The following is a 26,196-nucleotide window of genomic DNA, read 5'->3' on the forward strand; positions in this document are numbered from 1 at the left end:
TCAGCTTGTCAGTTAAATTGGGCACAGACAGATAATGTAAAAGCATCCTGCAAATACTGTATGGCAAAGTTGTAAGTAGCTTTCAAAGTCAGTTATGATAGATGTAACAAAAAAAAAAAAAAAATTCTGGTGTCAGTATCTTTGTAAATATTTTACATCTCTTGCCTTGAACCACCATTTTGTTATGGTCTCTGTGCTGCCTCAGATCACCTGACCAAAACTACTACAACTAACCGAAAGATGTGTAAAGCAAGACAAGTGTTAAACCTGTAACTTTTTTTTTTTTTTTTTTTAAGTTTTAAAAAGTTTGCAAAGCTTTAAAAAAAAAAAAAAAAAAATATTCTCTGCATGCGCTTGTCTTCAAAAATCGAGACAATCCATCGTGCTGCGCTCAAATTCTCCTCCCTGGCTATCTCCTTTAGTAGACAGGCAGGAGAAAGAGCACTGTACGATGGATCGTCGCCCTGTCTGAAGAGAAGTGCATGCAGAGAATTGGTAAGTAGTTCTCAATAAAAGCTTTGTGAATGGTTTGTTTGTTTTTTTTCATTAAAAAGAAACCAATTTTTTTTAAAAAATGGTTACTGGTACTTTAATTGGCTTATGTGACCTAACATGTATGGTTTGTTTGAGTGCACCACCATGAATCCTACGATGCCTGGGAGCGGCCTTATTTTGAAATGGAAAATTTCTATTTAGGATTAGCAAACTGTACATTTTCCTTTAATTGGCATAACCTGTATACCAAAACCCATTCATTTTGCCACTAATTTGTCTAGTCATTGGTTTTGACCAAGTACTGTGCACATTTCTCAGGAAGTGGTGTAACACTGGTTGGGTTACACAATTCTGTAGCTATTTGAAGACAATAAGAGACAAGTTTACACCTCATAGCAAGAAACAGATGTGAAACAACATAAGTTTTATTTTTTCAGTTAGGTTACAGGTGACCAGTCACATCTTATGTGATCAATGATAATGTAAACCTTCCAGATGTTAAAGAGAATGAGCCCCATACTTTGGGTGGTTAAACAAGTTACAAGTGTTCAAGGCAGAAGATACAGAGACATGTTTGGGTACATAGCTGCACGAGAAAACAAAAACCAATAGTATCAACATGATTTCTGCAAGAGCTCCCACCAAGCTGGGCAACACTGAGAGGGTAGCTTCCTCAGTACAATACTATTGACTGAATAAAATCATAATGTCCTCAGATGCATTGATGACCATACAGTGCTATTTTGTTCATTCCAGTTATCAATTCTGAGCCAAGCGCCAACAAAAGAGTAAAGCCATGCCAATGTGATCTTCCTGCACAGGTACATTTGTTCATGTTGAAAGGGTCTGTCCTTTAGAAGCATTTACGGTGGACAATTGAGGGGCCAGACTCATCATACTCCTGCTTGCTGATCCACATCTGCTGGAAGGTGGACAGGGAAGCCAAGATGGAGCCACCAATCCAGACAGAGTATTTACGCTCAGGGGGGGCAATTATCTGCAAGAAAAATGACAAGTTAGGAATCTGTCAACCCATAACTATACACAGCCAGCTGATTGTTTAATACACGCTGCATGCAGATTATACATACCTTGATTTTCATGGTGCTGGGGGCTAGTGCAGTTATTTCTTTCTGCATTCTATCAGCAATTCCTGGGTACATTGTGGTACCACCAGACAGAACAGTATTGGCATAGAGGTCCTTACGGATATCTACATCACACTTCATAATTGAGTTGTAAGTGGTTTCATGAATACCGCAGGATTCCATACCTAGAAGTAGAGGAAAAATCGTTAAAGATACAGAAATACAAAGACACTTAACTCATGACAGTGAAGGCAATTTACTCACCAAGGAAAGATGGCTGGAAGAGGGCCTCTGGACATCTAAAACGCTCGTTACCAATGGTGATGACTTGTCCGTCAGGCAGCTCATAGCTCTTTTCCAATGATGAAGAAGAGGCAGCTGTGGCCATCTCCTGCTCAAAGTCCAGAGCAACATAGCACAATTTCTCCTTGATATCACGAACGATTTCTCTTTCGGCTGTGGTGGTGAAGCTGTACCCCCTCTCAGTTAGGATTTTCATGAGGTAGTCTGTCAGGTCACGTCCAGCCAAGTCCAGACGCAGAATGGCATGTGGTAGAGCATAGCCTTCATATATTGGCACAGTGTGGGTTACACCATCACCTGAGTCCATGACAATACCAGTGGTACGACCAGATGCATACAGGGACAACACAGCTTGGATGGCAACATACATAGCTGGAGTGTTAAAGGTCTCGAACATTATCTGAAACGATTAAAAAAGAGGCAGTTAGCAGAATTTCTGGCACATCAAAATCCCCATGCATGTGTACATTCACAACATTGAATTTGCTGCACACAAGAGATTAATTCAGGCAGGGCCAATGTGAAAAAAAACCACACAAGCAAAGTGAACTCTAAAATACAAGCCATTTAGCACTCTTCACACACTACCCTAACATTGTTAGTATTCTACCCTTGCTGTAAAAAAAACAGGCAAATATAGAAACCTGTAAAGAATCCAGTAAACTTTGAGGCCAGGAGAGCCCTGTAATGGATAGCAAATTACATAAATATAAAAAAAGAAATTTAAGAACAACCCCACCCTAAATAATCACATACCAAAAGTCATGCAACATACCTGTGTCATCTTCTCCCTGTTAGCTTTAGGATTCAGGGGTGCTTCTGTGAGCAGCACTGGGTGTTCTTCTGGTGCCACTCGCAGTTCATTGTAGAAGGTGTGATGCCAGATCTTCTCCATATCATCCCAGTTGGTGACAATGCCATGTTCAATTGGATATTTGAGTGTAAGAATACCTCTTTTGCTTTGAGCTTCATCTCCTACATAGCTATCTTTTTGTCCCATTCCAACCATGACACCCTAAAACAAAAAGTGGGAAACAAAAATGACAGTTACTTGGTAAATCAAAGTATGTATTTAGTTATTCCATTGTCCAGTATTGTAGTTAAATGGATTTGATTGACCTCTACTTAGTCAACTTTTCTCGAGAGATTCAAGGGGAAAAGTATTTTAAAACCGATTGCTCTTTTGGGCATGTAATCTCTAGGTTTAGTGTATATACCCCTTTATTGTACAATGCTTTGGAATATGTTGGCACTTCATTATTGCCATGTATTTAGTTATTCCATGCACTCTCCAGAGCCCCACCCCCTATGAGGGTGTCCTGTGACCACACCCCAAAATGACAGGTCAAAATATTGTAGTAGAATTCAGGACAAATCCAAGGCAGTAACTTCGACTGCAAAAAGCTTTTATTGGGGAAAATGCACAGTGGAGCATTATCCCAATAAAAGCACTTTGCAGTCAAAGTTACTGCCTTGGATTTGTCCTGAATTCTACTACAATATTTTGATCCTCTTGAATCTTATCCAATACTGCCCGTCATCTTGCATTTATAGCAACAGAAAAGCAAAGATGCTGCAAGGAAAAGCCTGCTGTGCTAGCCACTGTGTTTAGTTCAAATAAAGAGATGCAGGCAGTTAGCAAGGAAGGTGGGGTAAAATGTAGTGTCCAATAAACATTGGAAACTTTCGTGTTTTATCTATAGGATTCAGTCTTCCTGTAACTTGAAGCTTTCTGGATAAAATTTTATACCTGTACATAACTTATAAAACAGGAAGTCTTAGGCCAAAATTCCTAACCCCTCACGCTAATTTGGACATTGCCACCTTAGTGCATTCAACGACTCATTACTTGACATGTTAAGTCACAGGTAACAAGCTTAAATTCTGAAATATAGAGTTTATTAAACTATGAGCACCAAGGACTGACTTAAAATAAAAAGACAGCATTAGCTATGTAGTCATTCCTCATTTGAAAATGGTTCCTGAGGCAGGGACTGGCCAGTGCTTTATACTGTTGGCTAAAGGTGTCCACATACACTGGCCGATAAAAGCTGCAGACAGACTGAGTCGGCTAAAAATCCTGTCCGCATCTGTTAGTTGATGTGGTCCTGCAATCCGACCACCTGTTAGCCTTAGTTAAGATCCGATTGTTGGGCCCGAGGGCCCACGAGCAGATCGATATTGCCCACCTCAAGGTGGGTATTTTGAGGAGAGAACCGCTCGTTTGGCGACATTGCCAGACACGAGTGGCTAATGGGAAACATGGGCTTTAATAAACAAAAAATAATTTGTTTAGAATTAATCTGTGATGTAACATCTAGCCTTTTGTAAAGGTAAACTATCCTTAGAAGTGTTTAAGAAACACTAGATTGCAAGTAACCAACATTAGTCACTTAATTTGTGTCAGATTAAAATCACATTTAACAGTTACAAATTTTTTAAACAAATGCTTAAAAAAAACAAAAAACAGTTATAGGCACTTTGAATAAAAGTGAAGTTCATCTATTAGACAATGCAGCAAGAGTGCCTACCTGATGTCTTGGGCGACCCACAATAGATGGGAAAACAGCACGGGGAGCATCATCCCCAGCAAAGCCGGCTTTGCACATACCAGATCCATTATCAACGACCAGTGCGGCAATATCGTCTTCCATTGTGATCTGAAAAGAGAATTAGATTGAAGGTGAGGACCCGCCCAACACAGACAGGGGCTCCTGTAGCCCAGCACTTCCTGTCAGTCTGTTGCATTGCGCAAGTTCAGTCAGCAGAGGGCGCGTGGGTTTGCACCATTCCTGCACACAATCAGACAAAGGGAAATCGATGGAGTTTCAGTATTACCAAATAAGGCAACAGCAAAGATTTACACAAGAACCCCCCCTCCCCTCCGGCTATGGACGAGGAAGGTGTGGCAGGAGAAAAAGAAAGAGTAGCGAGTGCCGGCACTAGGCTTTCAGTGAGCCAGTCTATTAGCCCCGCCCCATGTCTTTATGAAAACGGCGCTACAGGGCAAAGAATGACACAGTGCAGGTGTGACACACACAAGGATTGCTAACGTAAAGCGCACTCTCACTCCAGCCTGGGAGACAACAAGTTCATGTAGAAAGAGGAGAAGAAACGGAAGCAGGCGCCATTGTATTGGAGTCTTCCCACTATAGTTTGCAGCCACTTTATACACAATATCTGCCCGTGTGTATGTGTTTGTGTGGCTTTTCAGCAACAAAAAAAGGGGAACCGCCCAATAAGCACAGCCGACAACAGGCAGAGTAAAAACGCACGGAAACACGCGACTTTACACATGTCACTATTTAAACTGAGCTAACAGCAAAAGGAGTTCAATAGAAAAAATACACTAATTGCGCGACCTACAACTCGCAGTGCCCTGTAACAATGAACGTTTAAGGAAACACAGGGAGTTGTAGTTCGCGACAATGCGCCTTCTAAAGCTTATAACAAAGCGTAATAACTCACTCAAGTCATGGCCATTTCATGCAGCCCATAGAGATAAGCGCCAGAACATAGACATTAAGAAGGGAAGCAGCCTTATTAAATCACCTCTAGGGAAAGAAAAGCGAACAGAAAAATAACAATAGCTGGCGAACCGCTACTTGCCTGAGGGTTGGACGCACACAGACTGTCTCCTTTCTATGCGGGCGGGTCACTGAGCGAGGTTTGGGCTCGGCCGCCGGTTTTATGCTGCGCGCGCCCAGTCGGCTAAACCATATAAGGAGCGTTCCAGGAACTGCTGAGGTGATTGGCTGTAGGAACTGCGGACGAAGGAGGGTCGCAGAGTGAGGCAGTTACACCTACTAGATAGGATGCGAATACTTACAATGTGTATATCTATACACATATACTGTAGCTATCTGGATAGAGATAGAGATAGCGTTTATTGAATCTTCCACGCCCCGTATTTTCCCCTTATTCGTTGCACAGTAATAAAGGGCTCTATACAGAATCCATTGCTTCCCTGTTCTTTCCTGACGTGAAATTATTCTCTCAATAAAAAAGGAGAAAAGTCTCGCACATTTAATATCTGCAGAAGTGTAAGGAGCAGACGCTGGGCTTTCTGCAGCCTGTCGCACACAAAGGTGACGCATGGCAAAGATGCTGCTGCGCACGATTTATGAGCACAGCGACACTAATAGCCTCCACTGCTAATTCACTTTCTGTTACTGCGTTTTTAAAGGAAAGAAAAGCGTCCAGAGAAGTATCTTTACAGCACAGATGTGCGGATTCACTTTTTAAACTCCCCCTGTGAGTCAGTGCTACTGCTCTTTGCTCCATATACTGGTGTTTCTTATACAGGCCTGCCATTTGGTATTATTTCACTACTACTGTAGATTACTGCTCCTCCACAGTGACCTCTGGTACTCATAAACAGGGTTATTGCTAAATCTGACAGATATCTCCTCCTGAAAGCAAAAGCTGCACGGATGGAAAGAAAGAAAATCTGCAAATGAAGTAAAAAGCTTTGGAGTCCTGTGCAAGTCCCACTACCTTATATCTGCAAATATCATTGCTAAGTTACTAAGATATGTTGCCAACCTCCATATTTACTTTCTTTGATGCCTAAGATACGTGATTCTTCACACAGGAGAGAAAAAAAGTGTGCAAGTATACCCAAAAATACACCCTTAAAGTGGAAAGATCCTCAGGCTAGGAGGGCCTATTTATCCCCAGCCCAAAGGCCTGCAGAGGAAAGGGTCTTCAGACTCTGCTTTGCTGCGAGGCAACCCCCACCCTCAAACTAGAAGTCCTACAAGGATAGGAGTCTTTAGACCCTGCCAGGTCTGGACTGAGATTTAAAATATGCCCTGGCATTTCAGGTACACAGAGGCCCAAACAGCCCACATAGAGGCCCATACAGCCCCCACCAGCCCACTAAATAATGACTTTCTATGGCATCTTATAGCAGCCCCTCTGGCATTTGCCAGAACCCACAGATTGCCAGTCCGGGCCTGGACCCTGCTTTGCCTCATAGCTAGGGAGGGTCGTAAAAAGTGGCACTTATGGCTCCAAACAACTCCTGGCAAAAGTATACAAATATTCTTTGCTAACCAGCCAAGGCAAAAAATGTTAAAAATGTTCTAAAGTCAAGCCCCGAGCTACATTACTCAATCATTTCCTTTGAGATGATTCAGTTGTAAATTAGGTTTGTTTGTGGGCAGGTCTTACAGTGAATGACTTACATTCCCAGAACTGCTTCTCTCTGATAAGCTTTTTTTAAATTTTGACTTAAGCTGGATTTCCACAGGTTGTACTGATGTGCAATTCAAAAATTCAACCTGCACCCAACTCTAACCACCCTGCTTCCAATCTGCACCTGACCCAAACCCGGTCGGCACTTCTATTTATAGGCCCAGCCTAGAGTTGCCACCTTTTCTGGAAAAAAATACCGGCCTGCCTATATATTTATTTTTTTTCCCTATTAATAACATTGGGATCGACCATCATTTTTACCGGCCAGGCTGGTAAAATACCGGCCATGTGGCAACACTAGCCCAACCAACCCATCTCTGACATCCGGCTGGATGGCAACCTTATACACAGGTTTGCAAAAGCTGCCCACTTGGCCCCTCATCGGCTCTCGGTAGATCATGCAAGATCAATATGTGGCCAAAATTTGGCCTCATATTGATTGGGCAGGTTTTAAGATCTCATCAGGCAAGAACCACATAGGCACACTGAGTCAGTCTGTCCACAAGACCCTATTATGATTCAGATCCAGATGGGGGCCAAATGAATGGATCATCTCAGCTTGGCCCACTGTGTTTGTGGCCAAAGATTTCCAAACAATATTATACCACTTATTGTCAATTACTTTCCTTAGCTTATTTCTACCCCAGGGTCTGACAACACTATTAAATTCAGGAGCCACCATCAGGGGGGAGAGGGGGGACTGTTGTCCCGAGCCCTGTGAAATTGTTCTCCAAATAGAGGGTTGGCTGTGTTGCAAAAGGTACGCATGAAGTTAATCAAAACTTGCGCAATTTACGTAACTTCTGTAAAAACTGCCTAGAAACTTACATAATGTGTCTAGCAACTTAGGTAACTTCCCTAAAAATGTACTAACTTACTAACATATCAGGCAAAATACTGTGCAGAGAAGCTTGACAGAGGCATCAGGGGCAAACCCCACTGACCACCGATGAAATAAAAAAAGTAAAAAATTCCACTGCCTGCCCCCCAATGAACTGGCTGATTTATTAGCACATTAACTCATTATTTTAACTGTTTCTATGAACTACTTATTATAGAGTAACATCATATGTTTATATTGGGATCTATTTACTGGATTATATGAGCATACAGCTCATGAACTTTTCAGAGATTGAATCACGTTAGTGGGCCGCACAGCATGATCATTGGAACCCCACAGCATGTTCATTAGGACCCCATGCATATAAGCAGGCCCGGATTTGTGGAAAGGCCACCTAGTCCCGGGCCTAGGGCAGCAGGATATTAGGGGGTGGCATGTGTGCCAAACCACAGCCACATTGGTTCAATAACACTGGGGTAAGTGCTGGAGATACAATCATTTTTTAAATTTCCCATGCGCCAATCCCCATTGCTCTGGTCGGGATAATGAAAATTTGCACGAATAAAGGGGAGGGGACGGGGCGATGAACGGCAGTGGGCCTAGGGACGGCCCCTATGTAAATCCGGCCCTGCACATAAGCAATTTATATCACTTATACAAAAAATTGCATTACTTTCAGAGAAACGTACATAACTTATGTATCAAGAAATGACATCCCAGAGCAGTGTGACAGGGGCAGGTAGGTGGCTGGCTTACTTAGGGCAAATTCCACTGACCCCCAATAAATTAAAAAGCTTAAGGTAAACTTTACTGACCCCCAAATTAAAAGACTGACTTATTAGCACACCAATTATTTATATGGAAGTGACATAATTGCGGCTGCTCACAACTAGAAGTGACGTTGCGCTCTGATGTCACTGAATGCTTACCCTAAAATTCATGGAGATATTGAAAAAAACTAGGGAGAGTGCTGGGGGGGATGGTAGGTGCTTACAATCCGGTAAGTCCTGATGAAATAGGGGAAGTTGACAGCTATGTTAAATTGATAATGACATTAAAATAAATACTTTTTAGCAGCTTTCTGTTTTTGCACTGCCAGGCACTGCCAATGTCACAGGGGCTGCCGCATGGGTGCCCCCCCCCAATCAAGAGCTCCACCACCTCCTCCAAAACATTCTCCTTTCCGCGCTGAACACTGCTTTCTGTACTTCCTCTTTTCAACAGGGAGGGGAGTGCCAGCTACCAGAGTCCCTGGCAGAGTGGACCTTTTTCAGAGGAAGCAGGCCTGCGTTGGTGGGGGCTACTGGGCCCATTGGCTTTCCTACCGGTGTCCCGCCGGCCCAGTCCAATCCTGTGCAAAGCTTTGGTCTGAGTGTGGCCACACTGATTGGAGATTAGCCTGCAAATGCTTGCTTTGGTGTTTTCAAGTTCATCTGTGTTGCACTCAGGCCGAGGCTGTGTCTGGCAGTGCAGCTACAGAAAGTCGCTGATTAGAGCAGATTCACTTCTCTCTGCATCATTAAAATCCACAGAAGGAGAGAAGCATTGAATACACCTTATGTGCCCTTGCCTTCAATGTGAAATCATAGCTCATTTGAACATGTCTGGGCAGTGTCGGACTGGCCCACAGGGATACCAGGAAAACTCCCGGTGGGCCCAGGCGACTGTGGGCCCGGGCGACTGTGGGCCCTTGTGCTGCTAAAAATTTGGCCTATTTCATGGCCATTCCCTATTTCTTTGAGAACAAAAAATAGATGGAATAATAGATTATAGTAAAGAATAGAGACTAGGAGAATAGAGGTTGAGTGAGGAGAATAAGAATAATAATACTGAGAGTGGGCCCCTGGTCTATGGTTCTTTGCTGGGCCCCTGGTATAAGGTTTTTGGGTGGGCCCCTGGTGTCCCAGTCCGACACTGTGTCTGGGGGCAAACTCTGGTCAGGTTTTAGCTATTGCTACAGTGCTACGGAATTATCTTGTAGGTTAAATATTAACTAGTTTAAAAGTTTATTGCAAGGAATCTGCTCTTTGTGATGCCGGAAGCATCAGTCAGGGCCTCTAATGGTAAAGGCCTTAACACTGAAGAAGAATTTACAGTAAACAAAGCCGTAGTGAATTTGGGGATAGAGACTTGTTAGTAGCAGGTAGCTCCTGTTATAGCACACTCTAGTTCATACCTCCCAACCAATGGTCCCTTTGATTCCTTCTCTGCTATGTGTGCAAAAAAATGATTTTGTGCGCTAATTTTAAACTTGTGTGTGCAGTTTCTAAAAACTGTGTTCACAGGTCAGAACTAATACAAAATTTTGTGTATTCATAAAAAACTCTTTGTGTGCACCATGATTTGTTATATGCGCTGGCCTCAAAATGTGTGTGCGCATACTCAAGAGCAGGGCAGGGCCAAGGGGTAGGCAGAGTAGGCATGTACCTAGGGCGCAAAGCTGGAGGGGGGCGCCAGGCACGTACCTCCTCTGTCGCCTAACCCCAGTCCGGTCCCCGATTCTTTGCGGTTTTTACGTCTTCTTGCGCTCCTGCGCATGCGTGCGAACGCATCTTCGTGCCAATTCAGGCAGGCAGTCCTGATTTTGACAGCTCAACCTGCAGTCCTGCTTTGATTTCATGCACTGACGCCAGAAAAAAATACTAAACCTAAATTAAATAAGAGGCTTTTTGGCAGAGAGCCCAGAATACTTAGCACCTTCACTTAGATACATTTGTAACTATTTAAAGGAGACATTTTGTGTAAAAAATTAAAAACGTACAAGTGCATTATACTCATTTAGATATAGAAGAATTGTGCTTAAAAAAGCAGTGTTTCAGACTGATTTATTGAATATTTTTGCAAAAACCCTAATAATCCCTCCCTTCTTTTCCACTTCCTGCTCCCTGAATTCCCAGGCTGTGCAGGGGAGCTGGCGGCTCTCAGCTCACTGCACTGTAGGACAGCAGCTAGCAGGACCTGATAGGAAACTGAAGCCTGTCTGTGCTTATGTGACTGCAGGGCTGTGATTGGCTGTCCCCTCCTACTGTGCTTCTGGCATGGACTGTTAGGACACGCCGACCCCTAATTTGAAAAACAGACAGGGACCAGAGAACATCTATAAGGAGCTCCAATAAAGGGGCTATTTGTAAAGATAATGTTAATTTTTAGCACCATGTAAAAGCAACACCATATATCACTTATAATTGCCTACAAAATTAGGGTTTTTTCAAAATGATACTATATGTAATAGTATTAAGAGTGGGCCCCTGGTCTAAGGTTACTTGGTGGGCCCCTGGTCAAAGGTTTTTGGGTGGGCCCCTGGTGTCCCAGTCCGACACTGTTTATCCTATATGTCTCCTTTTAGAAGCAAAGATATAATTACTATTTAAGATAAGCAGGTCTCTTGGGAGAACTGAAGATTTCTGTCGGCTAACGATAATATCTCTGCATGTATTGCCTATCTGATGAGAGACACTAGTAATTGTCGGACATAACTTTCGTACAATTGCTGGCATGGCCAGAACATCATCCGATTTATTCTTTTACTACTGTATTTAATCTGAATGGTTAGTTGTAGGCATGAATGTGCGTACGACCTTTCATACAATATGAGGCTAGAATCTGTACGTCTATGGCCAGCTTAAAGGGATATTCACCTTCATTAGCAAATCTGTAATAACACATAAAAACATGACCCTAAAACCACAAAAAACACAAAGTTATGTTCAGACTTTCCATAATTTTGTAAAATGGACATGGAATTTAGGGGGTGTCACCACAAAATTTGCAGTCAAATAATTCACTGCATGTAGTACAGCACATTTTCAGTTGTTGGGAGGTATGCTCCAGTTATGGTAAGATAGATTGCGTGAGTTCGTTTGAGCAGCATTGTGCTCCACTTATTGTGTGGTGTAGGGTAGTTCCAGATTGTAGTGTGGTGTTGGGTAGTTCCCTAGGTGACAGTTGCAAGGCTGTAGGTATAAAGTGGAACTCAGTGACATCATAGTGAAATCCCTTGGAGCATACTGTGAGATACACTGATACACTGGTCCTGATACACTGAAGGCATTACCAATAGTGATGGGTGTGTGATGTGATATTGGGCCAGATTTAAATTGATAAGAAATTTGTATCTCCTAATTCAAATCCAGATTTTCACAGTAATTACACTTTATGTGCCCTTGCCCTCAATGTGAGCCAGATGCTATTCAAACTTATCTCACTGTTTATCACATAAAAACATTTATGGGAACAACTGTAACTGAATTAGGAGAAAAGTTTGTTCTCCTTGAACTGAATCTCACCTATAAGCTTTCATAATATAAACCATAAAATAATGTTTTCTCATAGATTTGAATCTGGCCCATTGCGCTTGGACTATTTTGTGTACAAAGGAAGTACCTTCTTATTTCTTCAGTAAATCTAATTTGCCCTCTTAAAAACCACTAGTGTCCAAGTTTCTTTGTAAAAGTGAATGTGTTATAGTTCAGTCTGAAGACCATTCCTTTAAGACTTTGCCTCACTTTCATCACTGTTTTTTTTCTTTCCTGTCCCATCCACCCTCTCATTTGTTTCACTTCTCCATTGCTATTTCTGTAATTCATTTGCTTCTCCATTTTCCCATCTGTGTCCATTTGAAGATTAGCGTTGTTTTTATCCACCTCCATGTTTTTCATTTTTCTTGCTTTATAATAATTCTCTTCTCATTATGCTTTCATCAATTATTGTTGTCTTAGCCAACAATTGACCTATTTTTGTTATGTCAACACCCATGCTCCAAGTATCACAATATGATTTCCTTATAAATATGTATAACATACAATGATGTAAACACAGCTTTTATCAAAGACTTCTATTTATCCCCTTCAGGTGCAGCAATCTGTAGTTCATATCTGCTTTAATTTGGACAGTTGAAATATACATGCAAAAAAATCTTTGTCACATGTCCAAATGAATCACAGTATCTGCATGTGCACACTTGCTGACAGTCATCAGTAAAATATCCATATTCATGACAAACAGGACAGAAACTGCACATGCCATCAAAAAACAAGTCCAAAACTTTCCAATGCCAACACAGGCTGGTGTTAAAATCACTTTAACACAATTTAAGTTCATGGTTGTAAAGTTCTAGTTTTTTTTAACAAGGTCTATGCAGGTCTTCTTATTAATAAATGGCATCCTATACCACATGTGTATGGTAGTCTGGTAAAGACAGGAAGGGTCATTTAATGTACCCCAGGGCACAGGTGCTAGAACACTAGGGGCAGAGCTGTTAATTCTCCCAGTTTTCCCTGGAGTTATCTGGTTCAGACACCCACCCCAGCCACCCAGCTCTCTATGGCAGGGGTCCTCAAACTTGTTACACAGTGGGCAACATCACGGTCCCTTAGACTGTTGAGGGGCCAGACTTGGCCCCAGAGCGTCATGTCACTGCGTTCCCTTCTTCAAGTTTTCATTTAACTCTTAGCAACGGAAGCCACTGCTCTCCTCAGAGCAGTTATTATGGACCATTATGGAACTACCTATTCAAGGTGCTTATACCAAGACTGCATCATTCTGGGGCCCTTAAATACAATAATTTGTTTTGTTTGTGATTTACTTAGCTCCAAATGCTGTATTTCGGTCAGGTGATTATTTAGGCACCCCAATGATGCATGCTCAGCATGTGTGTGGCATAATGCGTATGCACGTAAAAGACCTGACACACGCACAATTTATATAGCTTCTGGTTGCTCTAGAGCCCGCAGGTACCCCAAACCCCTCCAGCTCCAGATTTTGTGGTGTGGTGTCGCTGGGCACAGCACCATTTGGGGTGGGGGCCAGGTAAATTACTTTGGAGGGCCGTATCTGGCCCGCAGGCCATAGTTTGAGGACCCCTGCTCTATGGCAATCCCCCCATTTAAAAAAAAAATGTCTCCGACTTGTTAAACTGCACATACACTCTGTGCCGCTACTGAAATGTCTATAGCAGATAGTCAGTGAATAATATTAATACAGACATTGCCAGATTGTGGATTATGCCAGTAGTAAACATAACAAGCTTTTAGTACACGTTAGTACATGTTATAAATGTGACAATTGGAAATAACCTTGTTTCCTTAAAGGAGAATTCATCCCCCCCAACTAATAAAACCCACTACCCCTTCCCCCCTGCCCTGCTCCCCCTGCACAGATGTTAACACAAGTAAATGCCCCTAAGCCTGTAATTACCCCTCGTTGCAGAGTCACACTCACCATCTTCAGGCGCTTCGGTAATCTTCAGATCTTCTTCCTTCCCTTTGGCAATATTCATCATTTTCGGCGCATGCACAGTTATCACGAACCGGAAGACTGCTCCAACTGCGAATGTGCCAACACAGCGCTTACTTTCCAAAGATTACTGAAGCGCTGAGAGCTCTGCTGCATTGACTCTGCAACGAGGGGTAATTACTGGATATGGGGCATTTACAGGTGTTAACAGGGAGGGGGGGACTATGAAGGGTAGGGGTTTTTATTAGCTGGGGGGTTGAATTTCCGTTTACGGCTAATGCAGGAGCGATCCTCTGGCTGCTTCCGCCTGAGGTAGTGGCCACAATGCCGCCCTCTCTCCCGCTCCACACTTAAAACTTCAGCGTTGAAACGGGTCAAAGGGGGGCTGCATTACTAGTGGAATAAGCACTGTATAGCTCTCTGCACTAGTGGAGCCGAATTTCAGGTTAAAACCCAGAAATTCAGCTCTTTAAGGGGTGGTTCAGCTTAAGTTAACTTTAGGGGGCCGATTCACTAACTTCGAGTGAAGGATTTGAAGTAAAAAAAACTTCGAATTTTTGTGCTCCTCGACTATCGAATTGGCGTAAATTCGCCTGAGTAGAATGATTTGAATAGATCGAGCGCAAAAACGCTGCGACTATTCGCCATTCGATAGTCGAAGTACTGGATCGAGCGCAAAAACGCTGCGACTATTCGCCCATTCGATAGTCGAAGTACTGTCTCTTTTAAAAATACTTCGACTGCCTACTTCGCCACCTAAAACCTACCGAATTGCTTTAAAAGCCTATGGGAAAGTCCCATAGGCTTGTTTTCCAAGTTTTTGATCGAATAAAAAGGCATTAGATCGAATGAAAATCCTTTGAGCGAATATTCGATCGATCGCCTATTTGCCTGGCGAATATTTGCCAATTCGACTATTCGCCAGCGCGTAAATTATCCTGAATTGCCTATTCGATTCTATTCGATTCTATTCCCCAGTCGAATTTCGAGGGATTTAACCCCTCGAAATTCGACCCTTGATGAATTTGCTCCTAAGTATGTTATAGAAATGCTAATTTTAAGCAACTTTTCAATTGGTCTTTTTTTTATTTTTTATAGTTTGTGAATTGCCTTCTTCTTCTTCTGACTTTTTCCTGCTTTCAAATGGGGGTCACTGACCCATCTAAAAACAAATGCTCTATAAGGCTACAAATGTATTGTTATTGCTACTTGTTATTATTCATATTTCTAATCAAACCCTCTCCTATTCCTGTCTCTTGTTCATATCAGTGCAATGTTGCTAGGGTAATTTGGATCCTAGCAATCAGACTACTGATTTTACCAACTGGAGAGCTGCTGAATAAAAGCTAAATAACTAGAAAAAAAAACACAAATAATAAAAAAAAGAAAACCATTTGCAAATTGTCTCAGAATATCACTCTCTACATCAGGGATCCCCAACCTTTTTCACCCATGAGCAACATTCAGATTTAAAAAGAGTTGGGGAGCAACACAAGCAGGGAAACCGTTCCTGGGCGGTGCCAAATAAGGGATGTGATTGGCTATTGGTAGCCCCTATGTGGACTCTTCATCTACAGGAGGCTCTATTTGACAGTACACCTGGTTTTTATGCAACCAAAACTTGCCTCCAAGTCTGAAATTAAAAAATAATTACCTGCTTTGAGGCCACTGAGAGCAACATCCAAGGGGTTGGAGTGCAACATGTTGCTCACGAGCTACTGGTTGGGGATCACTGCTCTACATTATTTTAAATACTTAATTTAAAGATGAACAACCACTTAAGGGCAGGGGCACACAGGCAAATTCGGGGAGATTTAATCACCTGGCGACTAATCGCCTCTTTTGTGGGGCGACAATCTCCCCAAACTGCCTTCCTCCTGCTAAAATTAAAAATCGCCTGCGCCAATGCACTCGGGTCACTTCGATTTCTGAAGTTTCCTTGTGAGGCAACTTCAGGCGATTTCGGAAATCGAAGCTCCGCGAGTGCCATTGCGCTGGCGTTTTCTCTTTATAGCAGGCGGAAGGCAGGAGGAAGGCAGTTCAGGGAAATTGTCGCCCTGCAGAAGAGGTGAACATTGTCATTATGTACTGACATATATATTGTAATGCTTGTTACATATAAATCTTTGATAAAGAATTTTTAATTGCAGTACCAGCTGCCTTTTTGTGATTGATTAATGTGCAAGATGTTTTTCTGCAAGGATATCACCTTGCCTCATGGCAGGAGCAGCCCTGGCCACACTGATTTTTAGCCCACTGAATGTTTTTAATCTAATTTTGTACTGTAAATTGAAAATATATTGGCTTTAGGCTACTTCCCCATGGGGACTGAAATCGGTCTGCTGAAATACGCAGGCCAAAACCAGCCCCTACTAGGGCATTATCCTCCTCTCCTGCCTGGTATCATTGTGTTGGCTTAGGTGCAGGCACATGCAACTGATTTTGCCTTGGGAATACAAATACAAAATTAGCTGTGTAATGCCCACGTAGAAGCTGATTTTCAAAAATTATCAGATAAAAATGACATTAGTTGTAATACTTTACCAGGAATTTCTCTAGTTAAAGGAAAACTATACCCCCTGAACAATGTAGGTCTCTATAAAAAGATATTGCATGAAACAGCTCATGTGTAAAACCCTGCTTCATGTAAATAAACCATTATAATAATATACTTTTTTAGTAGCATGTTCCAATGTGCCATTGGGAAATACTAAATATAAAATTGCCATTTTAAAAAATAAGGTCCCCCTGGGATCATAAGATTCACGGTGCACACAAACAAACCAAACATGTTAGGTCACATGAGCCAATTAAAAGACAGAGTTGCTTAAATATTCTGGGGGTAAAGTTTTCCTTTAAAGAAGGAAAGTCACAATCACTTTTTTGGCACCCCTATATGATTGTAGTCACTTACCTGATACCCCAGCTGGTGCTCCTGTTAGCAGAGAACTGCACTGGCCTGGGGTTCTCTGAGTAAGCACCATTGAGTGATCCTTTTCTTTTGCTTCTGGCATCCCCCAATGATTTTTTACTTTCCTTCTCCTTTAAATAATAGAAATATGGAAAGCAGTAGGGGTCATTTATGACATGAAAAACAGAGCGCAAAGTGCAAAATATGGGTGCAAGCCACTTATTTAATTGTAAGTTATTCTAAAAACAAGCATAATATTTTGGTATGTCCCATTTTGTCTGAAATTAGGAGGTCTTCTCAACCTATAGCTGAGCAAAACTGGTTTAAAGAACAGTAATCCAGATTAGCGAAACAAGAGAGACTCACTCATCACTAGTAGTAATGGTTATATGGGATCCACTCCAATAACATTATGAATGTCATACTGCACATGTATAAGGCACCAGAATACCAGTAAGGAAACTCAGTGTTTAAGCAAGCTATATTGCAGCAAATACCCCCCACCTGTGCCACCAGATTTTGTGAGAATGTATCTGGTGGCAGGGAAACAGTTTTGTTTTTCTTGCGCAAAAGTTTTATTTACCATGTAGGCATCTGACAGCTGCACCTCTAAAGCTGCTGCACTAGGCATAGGAACTCGAGTGCCTATACGGTAAATATGGCCCTGACTGTGATAAAGATTCAGCTGGATCCTTTGTGGTCAATTCAGTATTTGGCCAAATCCTGTGTATCCTATTACTACCGTGTTTTGTGCTAGTTGAGCCTCCAGCAGGTGGAGACTCTCCCGGTGGAAATATTTACCCATTGAACACATTAGGTCTAATTCTTGCTTAGTTTCATTCTAAATAATCAATACAGTGTCTAGGTTTTCAAAAATATACATTCTTGTTGACTGCTGCTGATAGCTGTAGTGCTGGAACTTAGTGTCAGTATTAAGAAATTAAGCCCACTTGCCTTTATTTTTAATAGAGACTGCTGAATAGAGAAATTTATTTGCATGCATAAGTCATTCAATTTAAATTACACACAAGTTGCATCACCTACTAGTAAACTGGAATTCTGGAGGGGGAAATTTCATACGCAATTCTTAAGACTGACACAGCTGTTTTGGGAGAATCACTGATGATCTCAAAAGACTTTGATTTGAACGGACTATTTTATTATGTGGTCCCAGTGGCCAAAAACATAGCTTGGTGAGTCATGGTGACCCTGAGTAATGGAAGAAACTATGTTTGCTCTGAACTTTCCATGATTGTCAAGGAATCACATAGTATGACTATATTCTGCGTTCTTGTCACTGGATTAGTTCCAACAAGATACAAATATGCTCTAGATCCCCTGTTGGTCACTACAGTGTCCATACAAGCATTTACTGCACTTCATAGATAAGCACCAAACTTGTGCAACGTCACAGTTTTGCTTTTATAAAAAATAAAAAAAAGTCTCTATACAGCCAGTCAACAAGAATCTTGCTCAAGTATGATTTGCACATGGCTATAATTTTGACCCCTGACAAATTTGACACAAATAACTTGAAGTGATTTCAAAGAGAACTTTATTCCAGCAATATATCACCTAAAAGTTTGGTTAAGCAGTTTGGGTTTTATTTTAAATGGCATCAATAAGTGACTGTGATATTCCATAATATTTTGCAACAAATCAGCAGAACACTGGATTTGTGGTATAAAGTGTTTTATTAGCTCACAGTGGCATACCCACAATATTTTTGGCCTTGTAGGGCTCTTTATCAATACCCTGATTGACCAGTTTGGGTTACACAGCACCTGTTACCCAACAAAGATTTGTCCTTGTCAAGTGCGAAACAGGAATCCAGTATTTATGCTCTTCTGTCCTTTAACTGCCTCCTTTTTTTCAGGCAGAGCCTTGAAGTTCTTTACTGCCTCACTCTTGTACCTCCCTTGGTGGTAGAGAAGTAGGTGCAATTATGTCTGTATGGATTCTAACCCTGTAACTTAATCTTTGAAGGCAGGAAGAGTCCTCCATACTGCCTTCAGTTCTAGCACATTAGAAGGCAAATAAACCTATATCCTAACATCCTTGCTTGTAAAGATTGCCAAGCCCCTATTGCTTTCATCTGTGGTTATGATTTTTGGTTCTTTGAGAAACAGGTTGTCCCTTTTCTTTTCTGAATATTCATGGGTAGGAGCAACCAATTGAGTTAATCCCTTATATGAACAGGGAGTTTTACAGGATGGTTCAGAGAATTTTTCTGTGGATTCCAAACTGACAGTAGAAACCTTTCTAGAGAAAAGCCTTGCAACCTGGTTATGCTTCTGCCAAGACAAGATTCTGCTCCTGTTATCTGGTTCTGACCCTGCCTGTCTATGTCCAGCTCCTCACTTACCGGCTCCTTCCCCAGAGTATACGTCTGTTTTCCTTGCCTGCTTATGTGGGAGATACTGGATTCTCGTGTGATACTGGATTCTGGCGGCACCCAAGTAACTGAGGGCCAGGCCCAATGACAAAGGTGTTTGTTATAAGTATAAGAGCATGAATAGACAGAAATCTAGTCAATCCCTTGCATTTTCCATATGTGACAACATAGCCTTGTGGGACTGGAAATCCCAAATGGGAAACTACAAATTTAAGATGTTCTCACTGGTTGTTTTCCAGCACTAGCCTCAAGTTTTGCTGGTGGTAGAGTCTTATCAGAATGTGAAAAGTTAAGACAACAGTTCAGAAAGACCTGCACTCCATGTACAGTGAAGCAAACTGTTTTATTCATCATACATGCATAACCAACATTTTGGTTCACATTAGGGACTTTATCAAGGACATTTTGAAAGTGAATCAAAATCAGCTGTTCATTTGTATAAACTTAAATGTGAAATCTATTGTCTCACCACTTGATGTCACCATTGAGCAAGTGAAATTAGTGTCCATAAAGTCCATTCAGCAATAGTCTATTCATACAAACCTGAAACTACTAAACTACTACTATAAGCAACATATGTTTTATCTAAATGGTACACAGTGAAAATAGATTATTTTTAAAAAAGCAATTTAAGACCAGTTGACTGTTTGACCCCTTTGGTGCCATGCAGTTTAATGCATAGATCCAGTAGGCCTCTCTTTTGAGGCAAAGTCACCCCTCTCATTTTAGCAGAAACATGATCAGTTGACTTGCATCTAAAAGCAGCAGGGCTATGCTTAGCTTCTGCCCAATGTTTGGTTACCAATTGCTGAGCAATGTCCTGTTTTTGCTCATTGGCTTTATCCTCTCTCTCTCTCTCTCTCTCTCTCTCTCTCTGGATTCAGTGAAGCTCTTATACTGGCCCTTTGCTTAAAGGCTGGAGTGACTGGATGTGTAACATAATAGCCAGAACACTACTTCCTGTTTTCAGCTCTCTGAATCTGAGTCAGCCAGGGACTTGAAGGGCAACCACATGGTACATTTCTGTTCAGTGAGTTTGCAATTGATCCTCAGCATTCAGCTCAGATTCAAATGCAACTGCTATGACCCATATGACCCCCTCAAGTCACTGATTGGTTGCTGCCTGGTAACCAATCAGTGAAAACCAAAAGAACTGAAAAGCAGGAAGTAGTGTTCTGTTCTGTTATGTTAGATATTCGGTCACTCCAGCATTATTGAGTGCATTTTTGACTAACTAACTATATTGAAATATATTGAAAATATTTTGCACAGCCTTTCTATTTACCCAGTTTTTATTTTTACACTGGACAATTCCTTTAATGGGATTCTGTCATAATTTTTATGATATAGTTTTTATTTTGAATTTACACTGTTTACACTGAAAATAATTCACTCTACCATGTAAAATTTAATTCCTCAACCAGCAAGTGAATTTTTTTTTTAGTTGTAATATTGGCGTGTAGGCAGCAATCTCCGGTCATTTTGCCTGGTCATGTGCTTTCAGAAAGAGGCAGCACTTTAGGATGGAACTACATTCTGGCAGGCTGTTGTTTCTCCTACTCAATGTACCTGAATGTGTAGCAGTGGTACCTGGATTTTACTGTTGTGTGATGGTTTTAGATCTACCAGGCAGCTGATATCTTGTGTTAGGGAGCTGCTAACTGGTTACCTTCCCATTGTTCTGTTGTTAGGCTGCTGGGGGGCGGGGGAGAGGGAGGGGAGTGATATCACTCCAACTTGCAGTACAGCAGTAAAGAGTGACTGAAGTTTATCAGAGCACAAGTCACAAGACTGGGGGCAGCTGGGAAACTGACAATATGTTTAGCCCCATGTCATATTGCAACAGATTCAATGGAGAAATGGATTTCAGATTTTCAGTGTAGAATTCTGCTGGAGCAGTACTATTAACTGATGTGTTTCCCATGAAAGTATCCCTTTAAAGATACATGGCCATTTAATGTATTAATGTTAAAATACAACTCACAATGACACAAAATAAAACAAAATAACACCAATACAGTTTACAGAAATTGCACAAAACCATATAAATTTATCTCTCTGAGCTATAATTTTCCCAGACTGCGAATCCAAAATGCTTTGTGTTTCTTCAAATATAACTCTCTATTACCTCCACATCTAAGTACCAGAATTGATTCTATGACAGCATATAGCAATTAAGAGACAGTGTTTCTCCCACATTATCCCCATCCCAAACATGGATACATACCATCTTTCCTCGATGCCAGTGTTTTTATTAGATCCAATATTGGCTTTCACCAACATATCCCTCACATTTCTGGGCACGGTTGGACTGGGGGGCCCACCAGGGCTGCTTCCTCAGGGCCCCCCTCCGCCGCTCACACGCACTAACTGGTCACGGCAGAAAGAGCAGAAGAGCCGCAGGGTACGGATCTGGGCTGATGGGGCCCACAAGAGACAGTGGCCCACCGGGTTATTTCCTGGTGTCCCGCCGGCCCAGTCCAACCCTGTTCTGGGTCCCCTATATGATAGCATAGGAGGCTGTTGAAATTCTACCACTTGTGGATAGGCACGTGATAAAGCACTCCAATGTTTATTAATGATATGTAAAATTTGACAGACAGATGACACTGGCACCAAGGAAAGATGGTATGTATCCATGTTGGGTGTTTGGGATGTGCACAATGTGGTAGTGTAGTAAAAGACTCCACATTTAGTCGACGACAGTCACATCAAATATATAAGAGGATTTTATCCATGTTACACTTATTATGCAGTTTACTATATTAAATGCCCATGTGGGCAAATGTATGTACGAGAGACAATACAAAGTGGACCTGTCACCCAGACACAAAAATCTGTATAAATCTGTATAAAATCCTTTTCAAATTAAACATGAAATTCAAATTCTTTTTTTATTAATTTATTCATAGCTGTTGTAAATTTGCCTGTAAATTTGCCTGTAAACTTGTAATCTCAGCTGTCAATCAAATATTGACTGCCCCTCCTCTATGCCTAGGCATAGAGGCAGGGCAGGCAATTACATTCACTTTCCATTCAGCACTTTTTAGATGTCACTGCTCTCCCCACGTTCCGTCGCTCTCTTTACCAATTAATTGTGTAACCAGTGCATTGGAATGGACATCAGGTCCCCCATTCTGGTGTACAAACAAGATTTTGAGATGATTTTGAGATGATGCAAGGCTTGTCTTAATAACAGTGTCCACAATATGGCTCCTGCCTGCTTGTTATAATTATGAGTTCCCAGACCGAAGGCAAAAAGATTCAAATACTTTATACAGTGTAATTAAAGTTTATTTTGCTTGACTAATGTGATAAAATTGGATTTGGAATATTTTTTTGGATGACAGGTCCCCTTTAAAGGGATCCTGTCATCGGAAACATGTTTTTTTCAAAACGCATCAGTTAATAGTGCTACTCCAGCAGAATTCTGCACTGAACCCCATTTCTTAAAAGAGCAAACAGATTTTTTTATATTCAATTTTGAAATCTGACATGGGGCTAGACATTTTGTCAATTTCCCAGCTGCCCCTGGTCATGTGACTTGTGCCTGCACTTTAGGAGAGAAATGCTTTCTGGCAGGCTGCTGTTTTTCCTTCTCAATGTAACTGAATGTGTCTCAGTGAGACATGGGTTTTTACTATTGAGTGTTGTTCTTAGATCTACCAGGCAGCTGTTATCTTGTGTTAGGGAGCTGCTATCTGGTTACCTTCCCATTGTTCTTTTGTTTGGCTGCTGGGGGGAAAAGGGAGCGGGTGATATCACTCCAACTTGCAGTACAGCAGTAAAGAGTGATTGAAGTTTATCAGAGCACAAGTCACATGACTTGGGGAAGCTGGGAAATTGACAATATGTCTAGCCCCATGTCAGATTTCAAAATTGAATATAAAAAATATTATAGTTAAATGGCCAGTCTCACATCATTTTCAACAAGCAAGACACAGTGTCTCTCAATTGCTGTCATCAAATCAATGACAGTACTTAGACATGGAAGAAATAGAAAGTTATATTTGAAAAAACATGAAGCATTTTGGATTCACACTCTAGGGACATTAGAGCCCTGAGGGATGAATAGTGATTATTACCTGTATTGTTTTGTGTAATTTCTGTAAACTATATTGGTTTTATTTTGTGTCATTGTGAGTTGTAGTTTAACATTAATACATTATATATGACCATGTACCTTTAAGACAAAGCTAGTGAGTGGTACTGTAAGCAAGGACAGCAGTGCTGGTGACTTTTGTGTGTGTGTGTGAATTATATATATATATATATATATATATATATATATATATATATATATATATATACACTTCTCTTTATAGAGTAGTAGTTAGATTTGGGATATAACAGTAGTACAATCACAAATTCCTTGGGGCAGTGGGGGCCCACCAATAAGATCTACTCCCTGAGCCCACTGGTACATTAACGTGGCCCTGCTTTAAACTCTTTAGAGTAAGCCTGCTGGACAACTAAACAAAAAGAGCATTATGTGGATTCAACAGCACTCTACAATTCCCTGCTTGACCAGCTATATTTTATAATACACCCCACATAATATTATGTCTTATTACATATTATTATTAGTAAATATAAAATTAAAATAAAATGCAAATTAAAATAAAATGTAATTACTAGCAATTATTATGAAACACCAGTAATTACAATAAAAATTAGTCAGGAGTGGAGCTCTCGTCCCTCACTATACACTGACCATAGCACTGCTACCTGTCCTATCCTTTAAGTGCCCCCCCCCAACAGATTTCTATTAGTCCAGTCAAATCAATAGATGCTAAGACAGCATCTGTAAAATGAAATGTTGAGGGGGCAAAAAATAATTTCCTTTCTATTCACTGGATTCCTCCTAGCTACCTGGAAGCATCCTATTTAGGCATCTCAAGCCTTAGATGTTTTTGGATTGAAGCGAAATAATAGATTCAAACTTTTCCCTCTCAGAAAAGGTTTCCTGTCAAGTATAGCCCACTGGGACTTAATATTCTCAGAGATTGCTGAGTCAAGTGTAAAAAAAGTTTTTATTTTTAGCAATATCAGCAAATAACTTACTGGATTTCTTAGCACACTCTCTGGAATCTTCAAGCCCCATCATGTCCGTGACAGCAAGTAAAAAGGGCTCAAATTCTACAACAGGGAACATTTTAGTTATCAGTACATTTGGCTCCCTCAGATTCAGATGAAAACCTTAATCTGCAGACTGATATAAAAGACTCATCTAAATTGCCTGGCGAAAGTATTTAAATAGGGGATAGAATAATAGGCTGCATTGTCACTGCCTTGCCGGCAGAAATCACTTCACATCCAAGTGTGTGGACCCAGTAGTGATACACCCAAGAACAGCATTGTGCACATCATTTTGCATTGGTAAAAGGGGCAAATTGAGCCTTGTCCCGGGCGGAAACTGAAGTCACACACCAGATGAGCACAATCACAGAGAACAACTATTACACAGCAAGTGGAAAACATCTGTTCCTCTGAGCCCACTTCTGTCTAGGTTTCTGGAGGAGTCGTTATTCCTGATGAGAGGGATTGCGGTGCTAGAAACAGAGTGCAGTAGAGTATGAGTAAATCATCTTCTGATTAGCCCCACCATCTAACACAAGAGTCCCACCACCTCACCCCAGGGGGAAGATTCCTATGACTACTGGGGAAAATTATATGATGGAGTCTTGCTGGACTGCTGCAGGTGAGATCTTCTCTCATTGGTGCGGTCTGTAAGGATATGAAGGAGGGAAAAAAAAGACTTCTGTATGAGGCAGCACTTATGTGTGAGCACAATAAACATTAAACCAGCCTGAAACTCCCAGAAAAAAAGACATCTAAAAGACCATACATAAAAAATTGACAGCACAAAACACAAACAACGTGTGTCTTACTGCACTACTCACTTCACTTTTAGTGCCTGTAAGCAATGTTCTCTCTAATTCCTTCTCAGCTATGTGCGCAAATTTTTATGTGCAGTTTTAAAAATTGTGTGAGTAAGAATAAATGCTAAATTGTGTTTTTTTTTTTACACAAAATTCTTTGTGCACACCACAATTTGTTGTTTGCGCACATGCAGCTTAGTAAGAAACCCGCTTAGTAGGACTAACAATCAGATGCCATGGGGCAAATTTAGCAAGGGTCAAAGTGAAAATTCAAATTTTCGAATTCGAGTTTTTTTTTATGGCCAAAACTGTCAAATTTGACTACGGAATGGTTAAAATTCTATTTGAGTTTTATCATACACTGGCCCTTTTTAGAACTCGAATATTCACCATCTTAAATGGAATTGCTGTTTTAGCCTATGGGGGATGTCCTGGGATCATTTTGGAGTGGTTTGCTCCCTTCCTGACATTCAAGTTTTTTTGGAGAAAAACCTTGAATCGAATTTGATTTGAATTCGAATCGAACTTGAATCAAATTTGATTCAAATTCGATTCAAGTTTGAGGGTCAATCCCATTCACCCCGCTTTCAAAAATTTTAATTTAATAAATTGCAATTGGTCAAATTGCGAGATCATGGGAGTTTTAAATAACTTGATAAATTTCCCCCCTAGTGTAGCCAAATCTGATCCACATACAAGAAAAGGAAGGAAGAAAATGTAAGAAAATTAAGCACCACCCTATGTAGCTTAACTTAATAATTAATCATTTCTATTTTACCGATAGGCTCTTAAAAAAGCATCCTTTAAGGGCAGTGGCTGACGGGGAAATTTGTCACCCGTGATTATTT

The 26,196-nt window shown here is 41.1% G+C and overlaps 1 protein-coding gene across 1 annotated transcript; it reads right to left on the reverse strand.

Moving 5' to 3' along the window:
• Positions 1-904: 904 nt before the first annotated feature.
• On the reverse strand, positions 905-5,546 carry actb.L (actin, beta L homeolog). Its single transcript, NM_001088953.2, has 6 exons — positions 5,496-5,546; positions 4,418-4,546; positions 2,662-2,901; positions 1,848-2,286; positions 1,587-1,768; positions 905-1,492 (listed from the first exon to the last, which is right to left on the reverse strand). The coding sequence occupies exons 2-6, from the start codon at positions 4,538-4,540 to the stop codon at positions 1,349-1,351; spliced, it is 1,128 nt and encodes a 375-aa protein (NP_001082422.1). The 5' UTR covers positions 4,541-4,546; positions 5,496-5,546; the 3' UTR covers positions 905-1,348.
• Positions 5,547-26,196: the final 20,650 nt, after the last annotated feature.

This window comes from Xenopus laevis, chromosome 9_10L (genome assembly GCF_017654675.1).
Source record: "Xenopus laevis strain J_2021 chromosome 9_10L, Xenopus_laevis_v10.1, whole genome shotgun sequence".
Lineage (NCBI taxonomy): Eukaryota > Metazoa > Chordata > Amphibia > Anura > Pipidae > Xenopus > Xenopus laevis.

Coding starts and splice junctions, on each gene's coding strand:
- actb.L (NM_001088953.2), bottom strand. CDS start 4,540: ATGGAAGACGATATTGCCGCACTGGTCGTTGATAATGGATCTGGTATG. Junction 2,902..4,417: donor TGGGTCGCCCAAGACATCAG/GTAGGCACTCTT, acceptor TTTTTGTTTTAG/GGTGTCATGGTTGGAATGGG. Junction 2,287..2,661: donor ACAGGGAGAAGATGACACAG/GTATGTTGCATG, acceptor TAATCGTTTCAG/ATAATGTTCGAGACCTTTAA.